General features: G+C 42.4%; 1 protein-coding gene across 1 annotated transcript in view; it reads right to left on the bottom strand.

Moving 5' to 3' along the window:
- TXNDC11 (thioredoxin domain containing 11) overlaps positions 1-21,332 on the bottom strand; it is a 109,951-nt gene that overhangs the window by 62,336 nt on the left and 26,283 nt on the right. Inside the window, exons 4-5 of the mRNA XM_089669934.1 lie at positions 16,698-16,827; positions 7,221-7,314 (exon numbers count right to left, since the gene is read on the bottom strand). Of these exons, the coding sequence (XP_089526060.1) occupies positions 7,221-7,314; positions 16,698-16,827 (224 nt within the window). The remainder of the gene's footprint in view (positions 1-7,220; positions 7,315-16,697; positions 16,828-21,332) is intronic.

The raw sequence follows: 21,332 nt of genomic DNA, 5'->3' as shown, positions 1-21,332 counted from the left end.
ATTATTTCACAATGAGAACATCATGTCCTGAACTTTAGATGGTGGAAACCAAACAGCCACCTGCTGACTACTGCCAGTGATGTTTTCAACCCACCATTTATTATCCTAAGAGGGAATCTGGCATTTAAAAAAAAAAAAAAAATCAATCAGCTTGCCGTGTTATAAATTACACAAGGGACTGAAAATGTGTGCTTATCCCATAAGTAACTTAATTATCAAAACAAACTGAGATTCTAGTTACAAAACGCAGCACACAAAGTCAGGTGCTGCTATTTAACAAACCACACATTATGTGAACAATATGCTAAATATTTCACATGCCAAAGTTGGTGTCATTTTCATGTCTTTACCCTCTGACTTAAAACACTAAATCTCTTCATTTTTAGATTTGAAGTGTACGTGAACCCTTACCTGTTAAAACAACTCATTTGTGTGTGTGTACACACACACATACACACACACACACACACACACACACACACACACACATTGGGACACCCCTCCAAATCCTTGTATTCAGGTATTCCAATCACCTCCATAACCATGGATGCATACTATCTAACACCTAGCATGCAGACTGTTTCTACAAACATTTGTGAAAGAATGGGTCACACTCAGAACAGTGAATGCAAGTGTGGTACCGTAGTAGGTTGCCACCTTTGCAATAAGTCCATCAGTGAAATTTCCTTGCTACTAAATATTCCAGGGTCAACTGTTAAAAGGTATAACAAAGTGGAAGCAACTGGGAACAACAGCAACTCAGCCACTAAGAAGTAGGCCACGTAAAATGACAGAGCAGGGTCAGCACATGCTGAAGCACACAGTGTGCAGAAGTCGTCAACTGTCCACAGAATCAATAGCCTAAGACCTCCAAACTTCATGTGGCCTTCAGATTAGTACAACAGTGCGTAGAGAGCTTCATGGAATGGGCTTCCATGGCTGAGCAGATGCATCCAAAACTTACATCACCGAGTGCGATACAAAGCGTCAGATGAAGTGGTGTAAAGCACTCCGCCACTTGACTCTAGAGCAATGGAGACGAGTTCTCTGGAGTGACCAATCACGCTTCTCTGTCTGGCAATCCGATGGATGGGTCTGGGTTTGGCGGTTGCCAGGAGAACGGTACTTGCCAGACTGCATTGTGCCAAGTGTAAGGTTTGGTGGAGGGGGGTGGGGATAATGGTGTGGGGTTGTTTTTCAGGGGTTGGGCTTGGCCCCCTAGTTCCAGGGAAGGGAACTCTTAAGGCATCAGCAAACCAACACATTCTGTACAATTTCATGCTCCCAACTTTGTGGGAAACAGCTTGAGGATGGCCCCTTCCTGTTCCAACATGACTGCACACCAGCGCACAAGACAAGATTTATAAAAGACATGGATGAGCGAGTTTGGGGTGGCAGAACTTGACTGGCCTGCACAGAGTCCTGTTCTCAACTCGATAGAACACCTTTCGAATGAATTAAAGTGGAGACCCCACTATGTGGATGGGGGAATCTTTCCTGCCGAGTTCATTGTATTCTGATGTCAGGGAGACCTCCATGCCGTCAGAATACAATAATCAGTGCAATGGCTTGCAGCATTGATCAGTCAGGGAAAACACGACAGGGTGGGTTTACTGAAGTCTATCGGTAGATCGACTTCTGCATTACCACGGTCACCATACAAGGATTGAAAGTCAGCCAATTCAGCAGAGACCGGACAAATTTGGATTCCTGTAAGGCCAGCTTAAAGGGCTTGTGTACTCAAGCATTTGGGATCTGAAACGTAAAAGTGCTTGGAAAAGCGTTAAATATGGGTCTTGAGCTCTGGGTCATACATTTAGATAAAATCTTATAAAAGGCAGTATAAGCTGGCATTTTCAGTATTATCATTTTAAATTGCAATTCTCTTTTTCTATCCACAGCCTATCCTATTAATTTGTGTTCGGTCTGTTGGTTATCTTGTGACATCAATCAAGATAAACATCAATGACAGCTTGTCATCAACATTTTTTAAATTCACCAAAAGGTGCTAGGCAGGGGTGTCCACTCTCCACACTGCTTTCTGCTGTAGCCACAGAACAGTCAGCAGTGAAATTGTATTTAGATATAGGAATTATGGGGTGCTCAAGGAAAAAATACCTTACCATTTTAAGCAGACTCTGAATAAATGTTATTTTGATAAAATCTGTCACTTATTAAAAACTAGTCCTGGTAACTCATAGCTGCCATGATTACTGGCCTGGATGGATCCAGAGCCCAACTTGTAGTAGTTACCTCCTTAAAGTACCTAGGGATAACTGGATTTTCTCTACATAGTTATCCATAAAATCCATTTCTTGGAGAACATCACGGACACAAGGCAGGTTGTTTATGACTATGAGGGTTATATGCCACCTAGAAGTGAAAGGACACTGGAAGATCAATCAGACAGGAAGCCCGTCCCTGTATAACCCCCTCTTACACAAGTACTTCTTCCGTTTCTGTAGAAAGCAATGAAAACCCAGAAAGAGGAGAGGAAACTCTGTGTCCCATGATGTACTCCAAAACATTTTACAGGTAAGCATGTAGAAAAAAAATCCAATTTTCTTTATTGTACATCACAGGACACAGAGAAGGCTTTTCATGACTTTGTGGGATGTCCTAAAGCAATAAAATAAATCTGAGGGGTGGGCGACACCATAATAACCACCACCATCAATCGTAAAAGGTCCTACTCAGCCATACGTTGTGGCCAAAGGCAGAATCCTCCATGGCTCTGTCATCCACCTGTTAAAACCTTGTGACTGTATGAACCGAAGACCATGTGGCAGCCTTGCAAACCTGAGCAACTAGCGCCTGATGGAGGTTAGCCCAAGATGCCCCCAGACTCCAGTGCGCTCTCACCTGAAAGGGTAGGACCCTATCCTTCAAACCATAAGCTTGAATAAATAACTGGAAGATCCAATGAAAAATAGTTGACTTGTGCTGCCAAACTTAAGTAAATCCTGACCACCCAAACTTCATTCAGCAATCTTTCCCCTGCCGACTAGGAAAAAAGAAAGGCAAGACATCGTCCTGATTCAAGTGAAAACTAGAAACCACTCTAGGCAAGAAAGATGAATGAAGATGCAACATCACCTCATCATGATGCAAAACCAAGACTGGCTCCTTACATGAAAAGGGCCACCAGCTTTGATACTCTTCTTGTCGAACCAAAGAAGCCACCTTCCAAGTCAAAGGACTAAAGAAGTCTCTCAGTTCAAAAGGTGGCTTTTGAAAGGACAGCCAAGACCATGTTTAAGTCCCAAGGACACAAGGGTGGCTTGACAGACAGGACCCTCCACGTTACACCTTGCACAAAGTACAAATCAAGGCATGAGAAACAAAGGTCTTTGGGAACAAAAATGTATAGAGCCAAATATGACCTTTAACAGTATTTAAAGTGGACCTTTAAGTGGAAAGTGCCATTTAATTAACTTTTTAATATTCAAAGCAAACTCACCTATCAATCCATCTCTCCATGCTTTATTTTGCCAAAAATCATTTTGAAAAACACCCCTAGCATTTCTGGCTGTGGAAAGCCCCTCCTCCCCACTTAAAGATTCTTGGGATGTATAACATAATTTGCCTAGGCATTAAAACTAGGAAGCAACTAAAGAAATGTAAAAAAAACAGTTTCAAACAAATATTCCACTTTAAGGCCAATTTAATTTCCCCTCCCGATTAGAAAAAGGACAAAAACATCTCAATCACACATTTCTGCAGGTGCCACTTCATGGCCTCACACCAGGCAGAGGATTTCCAGGTCCTGTAATGGAAGCTCCCTGAAGCCAGCTTCCTGGCACACAACAGTATGGCGAAAAAAGGACCCAAGGCCCCCCAGATCCTTCCAGACCTAGGCTTCAATAGCCAAGTCTTCAATCCTAGTGATCATAAAGCAAGATACATTATTGGACCTAAGACAATAGGTCTAGGCAGACCCAAAGTGTCTAAGGAGAGTCCCCTGCCAGATAGATTATGTCGACGTACCAATTCCTCCTGGGCTAGGCTGGGTTTCTACTACTATCAGTGTTACCTCCTCCCAGATCCTGCGCAAAACACACGGAAATAATTGAATCGGGGGGGAAGACAAAGATTAGGGGGAACTGGTCCCTAAGGTGTTACCAGTGGATCTACCTCTATTGCCTGAGGCACTCTTGTCCTGGACACAGCTAACATATTGTAGAACCTGGAAGTCAGTAGATCCACATCCAGAGTTCCCCAAAGCTGGCAAATTGCCAAGAATGTTTCAGGATGCAGGGAATACTCTCCCAGTATTAGACACTGACATCTGGGGGGGTGAAAACCCCTGCCAGTACTCTATACCTGGAATATGTACGGCCGACAGAGATAGCACAAGCTGTTCTGCTCCTTTCCATGAACCGCACAACTCCTGGTGTCACCCTGGTGATTGTCGGACCGAACTCCGACTACAACCTGTGCAACTAATTCATCCAATAATCCAGAGCAAGGTGTACTGCCCAAAAGCTCCAAGATATTGATGGGCAGTATTCTCTCCTGTGGAGACCAAGTCCCCTGATATGTAGCCATCTCCAAACCAGCCCCCCCAACCGGAGAGACTGGTGTAGATGGTTACCATCTTCCATACCACTGGAAGGAAAATTACCCTTTCTCCAGATTCCAAACAACCACCAATCCAGACACTGCAATCTAATGCTTTTACCTTCATGATCCAGACAGACAGAATGTTCCTCTACCAAAGACCTGGAGTGGAACCGCAAGTAGGAAACCGCTTCAATGCAGATACTATTTCCTCATGCAGAGACGTATTTAAGGATACCTTTTGCTTCTTACGTTTCTCTTTAAACTTGGAAACGACTGCTCCCTGAGCAAAGGAACATTCAGGTATTCTGAATGCCTGAAGCACTTTGGCACTTCCTGAAGACGATCTTGTATCTAAATGCGTTGAAGTTTGATGACGCAACTTCCGCGGATGTCACATCCGCTATGTGGAACACACACCGCTCCGAGGAGCGCTCAATACAGCGGCTTCCATCTAAAAAGTAACAAAGCCGAGTACACCAGGTGCCAGGCTTAGGCACTTCTCTTGTGGACTGCATTTTACACATTTACCCCCAATAAATATACTATACAGTTTTACACCATGAGATATCCCTTCTTCCACTTTCTTCCTTTTATATGATACCAATTTTTTTGAACCTGCGGGGGCCCAGAGACCACTGATCCTTTGGAAATTGTCCCGATAAGCAATACGTCCTATTCTGGATATAGATGGTTACAGGATCTGGAGACAACCGGCCTCTTGGGAATATCCCTAAAGCGTAAAGGAACATTCTAGAGATAGTTGTTGGATAGGGGTGAGTGACAGTCCACGTGGGGCACATTTATCGAGCACAGTGGATCACTTTTCTGGAGAGGATTAATTTACCAAGATATAGAAATAGCTGAGCACAAGTACAAGCACTTGGTTCACTAATTTGGTAGTGGTTTCTGATATGTTGGATATATGCACGGTTTTTGATTTAGCGCGGTCCAATTGTTTTCTTTATTATTTCACTGTGATATTTGCACACAAGTAGAGGACTACTGCAAAAGGCTTATTTGTTTTGTTGATTATGGTACATCCATTTAGCGCATGAGCACTTTTTATTAATTTGTGAAATGTGAACACTGCCAGATTATCCCAGAGAGTCTACTGGACCTGAGGACTGTGCACCTGCCTCTGGGCTGCCTCCTCCTTCCCAGATCATTAATTCAGTAATGTAGCAAATATATTGTGACCTAACTATGCAGTTCTGCAGGGATGCAGGTCCCTAGCCATACTGGTCTACAGCTATACAATAACGCAGGCATAGAAGAAAGCAGCTATGCATGTACACAGGTATGTAGTTATGTAGGTACATAGGTATGCAGTTATGAGGGTATACAAGTATGCATTTATGTAGTTTAGTGTATGCAAGAATACAGGTACTCAGCTATACAAGTATGCAGATTATACAAGCACGCAGTCTCTGCAAGTATACATGTACATATGCAGTTTATGCAAGTAAACATACATTTAAGTATGCATGTACATATGCAGTCTACGCAAGTTTAAGTATTCAGTTTATGCAAGTATGCATTTTACGTGATTCTAAAGGCTCCAGGTTTTTTACCTTCATGCATTCTATAACCATGCAGGTTTAGTAACATGTTATACCCTGATTACAGATGTAACATGTTATGAAAGCTGAACATATGCTTTAAGTCTTCCTCACAAGGAAGTTGACTGCACAGAAATGTGTATTACCCTCACCATGCACTGTATTGGAGTGGATATGGTTAACAGTACATTGAAGATGGAATGGATGACATATCTACACTGAAGAAAGTGGACTACTCAGACCTAATAACTTCGTACTAGGAAAAGGATCTCTCAGAATGCTGTTCATGCATAAAATAAAGCTGGTGTAAGGAAAAAACACTAATATTTTATTGGCTCAAACATTCATCCTTTACTTTTAATCTTGTTGGAAATACATGCAGAATTGGAGCTATAGTATTAATCTAAACATGCACTGTTTAGAAGATTTTCCAGCTAGCAGCAGCAGGTGAGGTCACCGGCACATGTGCTCTGAGGGAACGGCATACCCATGCCATTTCATCAGAGCTCTGGGTCGTGCCCACGGCTCCCGTGTACAGAGTGATGTCTTCACAGTCAAATGTCTGGGGCCTGCGAACCCGGCAGAAGACTGGGTGAAGATGGAATCCCAGTCATCTGACAGTGCGCCGCTGGAGGGATCCGTTATAAAGGTGAGTCTGACATAATGTGCTAATATGCAGCGCATACTAGCATGTTATGGCGTAAACCTACACGGGGGGGCCCTATTTTTTCCCCATTAACTTTACTACCACTTTGTAAACTGCACTAATGATCTGTTTCTTAAACTTGCAGAAAACAAAGAAAAATAAACTCCTATGACTCCTGTTTGAACCTCTGTTGTAATATCCATGTATATGTATTCTGCTGTGGATTTGAAAGGAAGGGACAGTTGAATCTGAGTTAGGGAACCAATTTAAGTATCAAGATTACACATAAAAGTTGATAAAAAAACAAACACTGAAAAACCACTCTTGATCACATGTACTGCAAACGCATGACAAATTTCATACACATTATAAACCTAACTCACAAGTGTGTTTTCAGTTTAAAATTAAAAGCTAGCAACATACCCATGTTAGAGTGTAGATGCTATACCTACCTTTTTGTAATGAGTGCAATGCAGACCGGAAAAAAGTCAAATAGCCTGGAGGTTGAGGTGATGCGTTGAACTCAAAGTAGCCCAATATCCCAGGCTGTAGGAAGAATGGAAAAACATATTACCCCAAACTGTAAAAAAAACCCACAGTTCTACAATTTACAGCGGCAGCTACACTAGAACACAGGCCACTGTGTCAAAAAGCTGCAAACAATGCATCGCATGAAAACTTTTTTTCCACGAACATCAATAATACATGCCAAAGTTACATTTCATTCAGTTCTACTAGCTATAGTGCACGGTTAAGCAGTGAATTGCATCGCAAAATGCAGCTCTGAAAAAAGTACTACAGTGCATGACATATGGCTTCAGTGCACACCATCTCAACGCAGTGGTGTGAGTTGACCCAAAAGGAAACATATGCCTTGTTTATGCATTCAGACTGTCCTTGGCAGTGTAAAATGAGGCCTTAAAGTGTCATAGTAAGCCAAAATAAAAAGAAAGCACAACACATAATATACAGCAAGAACAGTAATATTTCAAAAGGTGAAGAGTGAAAACGGGTTGCACCGTTACCGATATTGGTGCCGATACTAAGCATTTGCACGAGTACTTGTGCAAATGCTCAGATACCTGAAAACAATACATTTGCAGTGCGATTTTGAGCCCATACAAAAAGGAATGCAGTGTGATGCCTGTCTGAACCACATGCGGTTTCCCGCACTGCAAGCGAGGAGAGGGAGGGGGAGAGGTGCCAATAATGTAGCAATGTTTCCTGAACAATGTTTCCTTTACAGCTAGAACAACTCAACAATAACATGCTGGGGGGGGAGGGGGTCTGAACATGGCGCCGGAAGGTAGCATGCTGTAAGGGCTCCAGACCCCTGCCGCTAATACTATGGACAAAAGGCTTTCGTTCCAGTCCTCATCTGGTCTGGCATTGGCGATGCGGGTAAGGAGGCACCCTTAGTCCCTGGAGTCGGCCTGTGTCTAAGTGTTCAGAGCAAGCCGTGATTGCTGTGGAGGAGAGGACGCCGCTGGGAGCGGTCACATGACAGCCTACGTGACAGCAGCAGAGTACTCCTGAAACGCTGGGAGCCGATGAAGCTGGTAAGCTGCTGGAGGGTAGCGGAAACGAGCCAGCGGTGTGGCAACAATACGGAGGGTGACCCCCCTTAAAAACATTATATATTGTGTCTCTGCATCCCATCCCCTGCTTGAATATCTGAGAGCACCGGAGACCCCTAGAGATGGCTGGTGAAGCCAACATAACACAAGGAAGGGGCAACAGTAAGGGCTCGTTCACACTTGGCTGTTTTACCAACGCTTGCCAAACGCCCCTATAGCGTTTGGCAAGCGTTGGTCCGGCGTTTGTGGGGCGTTATTAACGCTCGGCAAACGCCGCATGCGCGGTTTAGTGGCGGTTGCTAGGCGTTTGCCGAGCGTTAATAATGCCCCACAAACGCCTATAATACAGTTTGAGTTGTGTTACCGCTCCGCAAACGCGTCGCAACTGCACCGCAAACGCTGGCCGGGCGTTTGCGGAGCGGCACCATAGATGAGAATAGGAGGCTTCAAAGCCTCCTGACTCGACCAGAGGCGTCCGTTTTGCCGCGACGCGACGCAAACGCTCCCGTTAGAACAGCACCATGTGCTGTAATGTGCAGAATTGGCAGAGGCGTTTGGGAAGCGGTAAAAACGCTTCCCAAACGCCTCTCTGCCGCCTGCACACAAGGCTAGTGTGAACGTAGCCTTAGAACGGATTGAAAAAGGAGAAAGTAAACAATCCCACACATTGAGTGTTGAGAACGGACAGAGATGGTGAGTCACCACGACCAGCAGTAATACTACAAGATCTGCCATAAACGTTATGATAAGGATCGGTCACAGAGCAGCAGAAAGTCGTCTGTGACTGGAGACTGGGAGAATATAGTCTAACACTGGCAGAGGAATAGTATACATAAGATGAGAACTTAAACGACATAGGCTTAATATAAAAACATGGGATCAGCACAATATACAGAAAATAAATGTTGGTGACAACAGCAACATGAGACAATTAGGAGTACTGATAAAAAACATAGGAATAGGAAAAAATAAAAAAATAAAAAAAATTTCATGTTGGCAAACACATGGATAAAAAGAAGGGGGGGGTCTCTTATGGAGAGACACAAGCATGTATATAATCATAAAGGACATAAGAGAATATCATGCCCCATGATCTCCCGGAGGCGGAGCACTTCCACGAGCTCTGCCACACGAAGACTTTTTAGATACATGCCCTTGAAACCCTGTCCCCACTGGCCTCAATGAGAAGTTGGAGATTGCTGCCCCTGCATTTCTTTAATGGCAGTTTTACTTTAAGGAGGAATTCCAGGTATGAATGTTTTTATACATGGTTACATTGGTCCAGCTTGGATCAATGTAACTATGTACAGTATACGCCATACCTGCCCAATGTCCCTGGAAGCTGGAAATCACTGAAGTAGACATGCTGCTCTAGTGCTCTCCACTTGCATTCATATCCTGTGCTGGGTGGCTGGCCTGCTGCATTGTCAAAATAGGAGGTCAGCTGCTCTTAACAGATACCATCCAAAGAATGCTTTGCATTTTTTCAATTAATGCAAAGGTGGAGAGGTGGGGCGGTGACATCATGCTCTTTACTATGTCCAATCAGAAGATGCAAAGCATTCTCTAAACATCACCCATGCCGAGAGGCCAGCCTCTTGTGTTCAAAATGCAACAGGCTAGCTGCTCAGCACAGGACCTGGAAGAAAGTGGAGCGCACTGGAGTAGTAGTATCAGCTCCAAGGGGCATCAGCCAGGTGTGATATTACTGTACATAGTTACATTGATCTGAACAAATGTAACCATGTATAAAATATATTTACCTGGAATTCATTAAAGTGAACTAGTAAAGAATGGGCATTTTTAGGGAGCAGATTTTCCACCAAGTAGATTTAAATCCTAAACTGGAGATACACTATATTGCCAAAAGTAATGGAACACCCCTCCAAATCATAGGATTCAGGTGTTCCAATCACCTCCATGGCCACAGGTGTATAAAATTAAGCACCTAGGCATGCAGACTGCTTCTACACACATTTGTGAAAGAATGGGTCGCTTACAGGAGCTCAGTGAATTCAAGTGTGGTAACGTTGCCACCTGTGCAATAAGTCGATCTGTGAAATTTCCTTGCTACTAAATATTCCACGGTCAACGGTTAGTGGTATCATAAAAAGAGTGGAGCAAAAATGAATTCGTGCTGCACTACTCATAGCATTTGCACATATGATGGTACAAAAATATATAAAATAAATAATAAATAGTGCCTAATAGTGCAAAAAAAGAAAAATCCCCCAAGGCTATAAAATTCTTGTGCTTCCACTGAGAGTGCTCCACACCAAAATGAATTCAGTGCCCCTCCACCTAAAATAGGATGGCCGCATACCTCAGGTTGTGGCCCTATATAGTAACATAGGTCTATCAAGCATGATTATTCCATACACGAACTCCAGATGGCAGCAAAGGACTTGTACTGTATAGTAACAGGGATGGTAAGAAGGATCACCCACAAGGACCTCCTCACCACTCAGCCTCAGTATATAAGGAAGAGAGAACAGTCTCCAAATCGTGTAAAACCATTTAATAAACTTAAAATATGAATAACAAAGTTTGCACTCACAATATAGCATGGTATATAATGCGCATCAGCACTGCAAAAGTGTGTGTGTGTGTGTGTGTGTGTGTGTGCGTGCGTGCGTGCGTGCACACTAATTTATTTTTGATTTATTTTGTATGTGGGAACACTATAAAATGTTTTTTGCAGCAACACGCATTTGATTACTTTTAAATTAATTTTTTATTCAATTAACTAAATATTTGTGGTAGCGCACATGGTTTTCTATATATAATTATTATAACAAAGTGGAAGCAACTGGGAACAACAGCAACTCAGCCACAAAGTGGTAGGCCACGGAAAATGACAGAGGGGTCAGTGCATGCTGAAGAGAATAGTGTGCAGAAGTTGTCAACTGTCTGCAAAGTCAATAGCTAAAGACCTCCAAACTTTGTGTGGCCTTCAGATTAGCACAACACCACTGCGTGGAGAACTTCAAGGAATAGGTTTCCATGGCTGACCAGCTGCATCCAAGCCTTACATCACCAAGTGCAATGCAAAGCATCGGATGCAGTGATGTAAAGCACGCCGCCACTGGACTCTAGAGCAGTGAAGACGTGTTCTCTGGAGTGGCTAATCAAGCTACTCTGTCTGGCAATCTGATGGACGTGTCTGGGTTTGGTGGTTGCCAGGAGAAAAGCACTTGCCTGACTGCAGTGTAAGTGTAAAGATGGTGGAGTGGGGATTATGGTGTGGGGTTGTTTTTCAGGGTTTCGGCTTGACCCCAGAGTTCTAGGGAAGGGAACTCTTAAGGTTTCAGCATACCAAGACATTTTGGAGAATTTCACGCTCCAAACTTTGTGGGAACAGTTTGGGGATGGCCCCTTCCTCTTCCAACATGACTACGCACCAGTGCACCAAGCAAGTTCCATAAAGACATGGATGAGCAAGCTTGGGGTGGCGGAACTTGACAGTCCTGACCTTAACCCTATAGAATACCCTTGGGATGAATCAGAGAGAAACCTGTGAGCCAGGCCTTCTTGTCTGACAGCAGTGCCTAACCTCACAAATGCACTTCTGGAAGAATGGTCAAACATTCCCACAGACACACTCCTAAACCTTGTGGATAGCCTTCCCAGAAGAACTGAAGCTGTTATAGATGCAAAGGGTGGGCCAACTCAATATTGAACCTTACAGATGGACTGGGATACCAATAAAGTTCATGTGCGTGTAAAGGCAGGCGTCCCAATACTTTTAGCAATATAGTGTATTTTTCACTGTGCATCACACAATTGGCAACTAAAAAAAAAAAAACACTTGACTCTAATTTCCATATCTTAAAAAGTACAAGGAATGGGTATTCATAGACCTTGAATTACAGGGCGGTAGGATTAGATAGGAGGGTAACCTGCATCCTGTACTCCCAAGATATCGAATTTATAGGCCAGGCAAAGTTCCTTTTATCTGAATCCTACAATACAGGCTTAATATGTATAGACCATAAGACATCCCCAAACAATGAATGAGAAGGGTGGACAACAGCTAGGCAAACAGAACTCTGCCATTGGGCCCAATAACAATAGGTACTGGAGACTGCAACCATGCAGCCAAAACCTGCATCTACAGAACACTGGATGCCCAGCTGGTAGAACTTTGAAAAGGTATAAACACCACAGAGCGTGGCAGCCTTACAAAACTGGACAAAAGATGCTTTATGTCTAAATGTCCAGGAAACCCCCAATGATCTGGTGGAGTTCTGGAGGAGCTTTTCCTTTTAAACTATAAGCGTATAAGAAGAGTGGTCTTATTCACCTAGTGATAGCTGACCTTTAAGCAGGATGTCCTTGACAAGGTCCTGAGGTTAGAAAGAATACAGAGTCCATTTTCTTGAAGGAAGCTGTAGCTTTGAAGTAGATTCTGATGATGCTCTGACTACATATAGGCAGAGAAGAGCAGAAGTCTAGGATAAAGATGGAAATACAATGTCTTCACTGAGGTGAAAGACTGATAAACACCTTAGGAAGGAAGGATGGCCTTGGGCATAAGGATACCTGGTCTATGTGAAAGATAAGGAATAGATCCATACAAAAGAGGGCTGCTAGCTCTCAGACAAGTCTGACTGATGTGAAGACACGATCGCAACCACAAAGACTAGTATAAATCATCTATCTAAAGTGATTTCTCTGATGGGTTCAAAGGGTGGTTTGTGCAGAGCAGAGATATCCAAAATTAAATTCAAGGAAGCATAGTAGAAAGGCCAAAACCTTTCCTTTCCGAGTGCTTAGAGCCATGTTCTGGTTAAGACAATAGCAGGGAGGCCAGAATGTGGGGCACAGGAGTATTTTCTGGGGTTGAAGTGCTTGTGCTAACTCAAGGCAAAAAGGTTTTCCAGATACAACAGTTGACCTTTCTGGAAGTGGCTTTTCTTGCATTTAGTGAGGTAGGGATGACAGATTCAGAGACTCCTCTGTGTTTTAAGACCTGCCATTAAAGCTACAGACTGAGAAGCAAGATGAAACAGAGGTCCTTGAGACAGCAGGTCTGACCTGTTGGGAAGAGGTGGGGGGGTCATCTCCTAGCAATCGGAGTAGGTCTTTTTACCAGGTTCTTTTGGGCCAGCGTGGTGCAAGGGGAATCACAGTTTTTTCCTCTTGTTCTATTTTGCAGTGCAGTTGAAGCAGAATGTTTACTGGTGAAAAGGCATAGATTAGCTTGAAGAGAGTCCAGGGAATTACCAGAGCATCCAATGCCAGTGGCTAGAAGATCCTTGGTCCTGGCTACAGAGGTAATAGTTTCTGAATGTGGAGGCCAAGATGTCCACGTCCAGCATCCATCTGACATCAGGCTGAGGACGTTTAAAGCAGGTTGAATGGTCATTTGACCTGACGGTAACAGCACAGGTAATCCACCTTCCCATTGTCCACCCCTGGGATGTGGACAGAAATCCGTGGACAATGTTTTCCTGTCCATGAGATGATCTGGTTTGCTTCCTTCAAGGCTGCATGACTTCTGGTACCACCTTAGTCACAGACATAGATCACAGCCCTGGAGTTGTTTGATTGCACCTCAATTGGGTGTCCCTGGAGAAAGGGGGTTCAAAAGGTAATGAGTCATCTTTAACACTCTGAGCTCCAGCATGTTGATGGGGAGCTTGACTTTCTCTGGTGACAATGTTCCTTGGACCTTAAGGGATTGAACACTCCTCCCCTACCCAAAAAACTGGCATCTCACATTATCACTTTCCAGTGATGTGACAGAAAGAACTTAACCCATTATTAGGGCCAGGTTGGAAATCCACCAGGCTAGGATGTTCCTGGCCTGGCTGGACAGGAGCATGGGTAGATTGAAAGAAGGAGCATGCTTGTTCCAAGGCAACAGAATGTTTTGTGGGAAAGGTCTGGAATGAAATTGGGCAAATGGGACAGCCCCAAGGGAGGCCGCCATGCGGCCCAGAACTCTCAAGGAGTATCTCACAGAGGGGAATTTCTTTGATCTCATGACTCGAATGTGAAATCTCAGAGACTAAACTGTTCTTTGGAAGGAAGACTTGCTTGGGCTGTATCTAGAATCAGGCAAAAAATTCAAGGCAAAAAGAGTTGGAGAGCAAATTTTTGGAAGTTGATCACCCACCTCAACATCAAGAACTGCGTGATCAAAGACTACTGATTTCTCGGATCTGCTTTGAGTAGACGGCAACTGTCAGTCACCACTCTGCAATCTGCCCCTCCAGCACTCACTGGAGTGCTGGACTGTGGATGGAGTAGGGAACAGCTGGCTCAGTTTCCCAGAGGCATGCTGAGAGGCTGAGCCAGCTGCTAGTCGCACAAGTGGGTAGGTGCTAACATTATTGCGGAGATCCCTGCACAGTCTAGACTGGCTCTGTGAACTAAGTGCACTCCTGTGACCCACAGAGGAAGTATGGCTAAAAGAGCTTTGACCATACTTTAAGCATGCAGGTTCAACATGGTGCCATTCATTTTGAGTGACATCCTAAAACACCTGCTAACGGACATGTGTTGCAGCTGACAATGTACCACAGCACACATTTGTCGGCAGGTACACAGGGGCGCCATTCAAAGTAAATGTCACTGCTTCGCACTTTAACATGTGTTGCCACAAATTTATGAAGTGAACAGGCTCTAACTGCAAGGACCACAGGCTAAAATAGTATACTATTTGACTCAGGATCAGAAACTCTAAACATAGCACATGTGTCAAAAGCTTAGGTCGCCTTTACCTTCATCATTTAACTCAAAGACAGAAGTTGGACGGACAATGACAAGGTTACAAACTCTGTGTGGTAAAAAGTGGGTCACATCTGGTAATTAACGCAGTCATAGTATTGACTTGAATCAAACTGCATTTTTCTTATATGGTCATAGGTTTGATATTTGACTGAGTTGCTGGTTAATACCACCAGTTAATGAATTGGTGCTCTTACGTATACAAAATATCTGAGCATCAGCAGAAAGCATCCTATACTTTGTTTTCATACAAATGTACAGGATGCGCCTCTGTATTTCTCAGTTTTAAAGCAGGCCCTTAATTAGATTTAAAATTAATAAATACCTGACTTGTCAAGATATACAGCAACAGCTTAACTTTTTGAAGAAAAAAAATTATAATTTTATCACTAAAAAAATGCAAGTGCAAGTCAAGTGACTTTGGCTTAGCTAAGATAATGTCAACAGTCTGCTACAGGCAGTACTTAAAGAGGAGCTCCAGTCAGTTTTCTGAAACTTTAGAAAGTCAGCAGCTACAAAACCTGCTGACTTTTAATAATTAGACAGACACTTACTTGTCCAGGGATCCAGCGATGTGCTCACCTGAGGGGGTGCCAGGGACCGCCACGCTGCGGATTGTGAATGGTCCCACAGTCTCCTGGGACCTGTCACAGGTCCCAGAAGACTGTGGGGAGGGAGGAGAAGGAGAATCTCTGCTTGGATCGCCTAGGTAATCAGAGTAGAAGTGAGATCTGGTACCTGTCAAAACATGGTACCCACTCTCTATCCCCCCTACAAAATTGTCAAATATCAAACAGTAGTGGGGGAGGAGGCCTTAAAGAGGAACCTTCCATTTTGGATGGAGTTTCTCTTTAGGCTTGGTTACACCACCAAAGAACTCCACCCAAAAAGGGAAAGTTCCTATAAGCTGCACTGATCAGCATAGATCAAGGCAGGCTCAAAGCAAGAGCACGTAGTAAACAGTTTTCTGTGCCCTGTTCACGTGTACAGTGTGTGCTGCTTAAAAATGCAGCATGTATGCAACACTGCATCTCGTCACAATGCACTGCATGAGTCATTTTGTGACACCAAAAACAAAAAAAAAAAACAAATAAAACAAACAGTGTGATGCATTGTAACAATGTAACGCACTGCCCCTGGACAATGCACACTTCACATTTTAAAGTACAGCTAATGGTAATGAGTAATTTTTATTCTGCAGAGATCACACTGCAACATTTTAATTTTGCAGCAAGCAGAAAGACGTGAGGTTCTAGTACACGGCTGGTCTGGGTCATCTACAAACACAGCAAAGATCTGCAAAGGCAGCAAACTATACATGACTGTGCCATCTTCAACCCAGCACTCCTGTCTAGGAAATCGATGCAGATACTGGATAATGCCTAAAGTAAGGGCCATCTGGAGTAAAAAGCAAATGAAGAAAAAGCAGATCAAGGCATGATCTAAACCTGAAACATATCCAATGGCAGGTTAACTTTAAAAGAATGTGCACTCAGAAATAAAATGCATATTACACGTTACAGTTCATTCTCTTTGGATACATAAAGTAAATAATGAATGAATTGCATTCACATAGTAAATCACAGACAAGGAGAAATAATGTAAAAAGCACAGTACCTCATAGGTAGATAGGAAATCTCTTAGTCTAACCACAGACGAAACATATAAAACGGGACTCATCACTCGCCGAATAAACTTCTCAATATATGATGCGGTCAATGGTCCTTTATATTCAATGGGTCCAAAACTGCAACAATTAATACATTTTTTATCTTTTGGAAAAAATAATATATATATCACACACACACTATATATAATCTGAGTCAAAACCGGAGCTAACAAGCAAAGGGGACAACTTGCTGTGAGTGGGCACATGACAGCTCACCATCCCACGGTTTCAAGCACCTTTCCTGGATACCTACTATGCGATAAGTCACAACAGACTGCAACAGTTGCTGCGACAGTCAAAAACAGTGGTGTAAAAATCAGCCATGTTTCCTTAAAGCTGTATTAAACCAAAAAAGTAACACATTACAGCTAATAAATAAATTTGATGTGGTGACTGCATTAGTTTTAGGTTTTTAAAATACTTTTTTCATTCTGTTTTCATTAGTGATCTGGCCAGTAACACACCTCCTATGTTAGTGCCACCTTTGGAAAGCAGTTAAATGTAGATTTACAAACACTAAGGGCTCGTTTACACTTGCTTTAAAATGTGGTATTTGACACACTTTTTTAAAGTGCTCTGAATACAATCAAAGCACCTGTCACTAAAGAAAATGGTAAGCTTACAGTCCTGTTCACTTCGCGTTTGCTTTTAAGAAAATGTTAGAATGAGTAGCAGACTTAGATATACTAACAAACTAAAGCTGAACTCCAGTTAACACATTATAAGCAGTTACAGCAACATTTGTTTTCTTTTTGGAGAAAGGCCTTACATGAATAAAAGCTGATCATTGCAAGCAACCCTGTAACTGCCACATCTGCAGGACAGTTTGGTTGTAAAACAACAGACATACTGGCAGGATCAACGGGTGAAAAATAAATAGCAAAAAATAAAAAAAGTTGCAATAGAATAAAGGTTTGCTTTTAATACCTCCAACTACATTCACTGGAAGAACATTCCCTGATGCTATCAAACAGGAAAATCATCCTTATTGGTTAACAAAAATATACCGTACAATACATAAAAACCCACGTAAAACCCACTAATTGCACAAAACAAGCACTTAAAAAAAATCCAAGTAAAAATCCATGACAGCGGAAACAGAGATGTGAACAGGGCCTTATAAACATGGAAATAAAAAGTCTCGTGCCTATTATATCCTTAGGTCTTGTCTTGACACAGTGACCTGGAAGAAGCAACACAAGTATCCCTTTATATTCAATGAAGTCAACTATAGTTACAGCTGTTCAAGCAAAGTTCTAACACTGACAATCTGCATGGCGAGTTAGTATTTGCATTTAGCTCCTAAAAACAGCTGGCTGAAATAACTATATATAGATGTGAAAAGTTTTCTGAAACCAAAAGGAGGGGACTTAAAACTGAAAAATGGATTACCAGGTGCTGAATGTACTCTGGGACTACAGTACCTATGTAACCAATCCACTCCTACAAAAGCAGACATAAAAACTAGTGTTGAAATCAGCACTTGGTACGTGTAAAATTTCCCTTGTAAAGCTACATATAAAAAAAAAAAAAGTAGCCTTATATAACAATCATCAAAAACATGCATTTTATCTGTTTGAATGGTAACCTGCACTAATCCTAAATGAAACTATAGACAGACTATTTTTTCAATTTTGAATTTTTTTTGTTTTCTTTTTTAACGCAGGTTAAAAACCTGCATTTTTCGCTAGAAATTACTTAAACTGCCATATAAATAGTGGCAGTTGCATTTCTTAGGTTACACAATATTTGCAAAACAAAAAGCATATTTTCAGGAAAAAAGTTCCTAAAATGAATTTTAATGCGAACACAATTTAATACGTACGATTTTTGTAAAGTATAAAAAAAGGTCACGTAGAGTGAATAGATATCAAATATGTCAAGCCCTCAAATTGCACACACCCATGAAATTACATAAACTACACTTTAAAGAAAAGCTCCACTTTTGTTGAGAAAAAAAAACAAAAACAAAACAATCCCCTCTTGGTCATTACATTGCACATTACAAGGATTTTAGCAAACAGTCCTTACGGATTCCTAAATTAGAGTGTCTGTGTTCAGTATAATCAACTGATGCACTTGCCATGTTCTTATGAGGAAAGTTGCAGAGTCTGAATCCCTTTAGATGTAATTAACCCTTAGGGAGTATCTCACCAAAAATATAATTCTTATTTAAGGAGGATGCCTAAATTTTGACTTGTATATTAGACGTTCTGTACACCAGCTGTGTATAGAATTCCTCCAGGTTGCCATATTGCATTGAATTTTACAGAAAATGACTGCGATTCAGGAAAAAAAAAAAAGGAATGTAATATTTAAGAACATTAAATTATAATAGTGCTTGTGTGGCATTTGTATAGGTTGTATGCATATTTACAGTATATATACACCATATTATACACACCTCAAAAAATTAAAGGAACACTTTTTTATCAGAGTATAGCATCAAGTCAATTAAACTCCTGAGATATTGATCTGGGCAGTTAAGTAACAGAGGGGGTTGGTAATCAGTTTCAGCTGCTTTGGTGTTAAATTAACAGTTGCACTAGATGGGAAACAATGAGACGACACCCAAAACAGGAATGGTTTCACAGGGGGAGGCCACTGACATTTTGTTCCCTACTCATCTTTTCTGTTTTTCACTAGTTTTGCATTTGGCTACGGTTCATGTCACTACTGGTAGCATGAGGCGATACCTGAGCCCTAGAGAGGTTGCACAGGCAGTCCAACTCCTCCAGAATGGTGCATCAATACGTGCCATTGCCAGAAGGTTTACTGTGTCTCCCAGCACAGTCTCAAGAGCATAGAGGGAATTCCAGGGGACAGTCAGTTACTCTAGCAGAGCTGGACAGGGCCGTAGAGGGTCTTTAACCCATCAGCAGGACTGGCATATGCTCCTTTGTGCAAGAAGAAACAGGCTGAGCACTGCCAGAGCTCTACAAAATGATGGGTCAGTGATGGTCTGGGGAGGCATATTAATGGAGGGACGCACAGACCTCTACAGGATAGACAACGGCACCCTGACTGCCATTAGGTATCAGGATGAAATCCTTGGACCCATTGTCAGACCCCAACACTGGTGCAGTGGGTCCTGGGTTCCTCCTGATGCACAATGCCCACCATCATGTGGCGAGAGTATGCAGGCAGTTCCTGGAGGATGATTGGCCCCCATGCTCACCTGACCTAAATCCAATAGAACACCTCTGGGACATCATGTTTCGGTCCATCCAACGCCACCAGGTTGCACCTCAGACTGTCCAGGAGCTCAGTGATGCCCTGTCCAGATCTGGGAGGAAATACCCCAGGACACCATCCGTCATCTCATTAGGAGCATGCCACGATGTTGTCAGGCATACATACAAGAACGTGGGGGTCATACAAAATACTGAGTACCATTTTGAGTTGCTGCAATCAAATTTCAGCAAAATGGACTAGCCTGTGGCATCGTTTGTTATTATTATACAGGATTTATAAAGCGCCAACAATTTGCTCAGTGCTTTACAATAGTTTGTTCACTTTGATTTTCGGGGTGTATTTGAATTCAGTCCTCTGTAGGTTGCTAATTTTCATGTCCATCAAATGATGGGGCATCCTTACATTCCCAACACACTACCCTGTACATATCAGTATAGATATCCAGCATGATATTTTTCCCCATTGAGATCTGATGCGTTTTCAAAAATGTTCCTTTAAAAAAAAAATGTTCCTTTAATTTTATATACACACACACTTTTTTTTTTTTTAACCAAAATTAAATTGCAGCTTACCAAACATTAAGTGTGGTGGCTGCGTCAGTCCCCCCCCCCCCCCCCCCTTCCTCGGTTTTCACCTAGTGATCTGACCAGTAACACACCCCCTGTATTAGAGTGCCTCCACCCCCCCCCCCCCCCAACTCTGGATGAATGGGCACAGGGGGTGCATCTGGACAGCAGCATTGTCAGTCCGAGGGCAGGAGAGTGTTAAATGTACTAGCAGATTTAAATACACTGACTGAAGCCAAACACCAGCTGACACTTTATAGTCAGTTACAGCAAACAGTTTTTTACCTTTTGGAATAAAAGGTTTCACATGAATAAATAAAAGCTGATCATTGTAAGCAAACCTGTCAGTGGTAAATTGTTTATCTCATCCCTGCAAAGCGATGTATCTGGAAGAGAGCTTGTTCTTGTGAAAAGCAACAGACTTACTTGCCAGATCACCAGATGAATATAAGAAATCCTAATGCACCCATCACATCTAAGAATAGGTAAGCTGCAATATAACAAAATGTTTGCTTTTGTGTCCCATTCTGAAAATTTTTTTTGTACTAGTGTTTAGGGGCATTTGGCAGTTATTTCTGCAAGAAAACTTCTGAAAAGCAAAACAGAAGGGGTTTTTCTGCTTCCAAACTATGGGCCTAAAATATGCTCTAAAATGTTCAAATGTGCATTGACACATAGGATAACACTGAGCTGCTTTTACAGGCAAAACCGCATGCATGGACCCTTATACAAATGGCAAAGATATCCAATTAGTCATGCAGACCACTTTTGTGGGCCAGGAACTGTAAGCAATTAATTCAGTGTGGGATTATTCCATAGTGG

This window comes from Staurois parvus, unplaced genomic scaffold (assembly GCF_062004578.1).
Source record: "Staurois parvus isolate SC_StPar_1 unplaced genomic scaffold, SC_StPar_1.0 ptg000084l, whole genome shotgun sequence".
NCBI classification, from domain to species: domain Eukaryota; kingdom Metazoa; phylum Chordata; class Amphibia; order Anura; family Ranidae; genus Staurois; species Staurois parvus.
The sequence above is the reverse complement of the archived record's forward strand: the minus strand, read 5'-3'. Positions and strand labels throughout refer to the sequence as shown.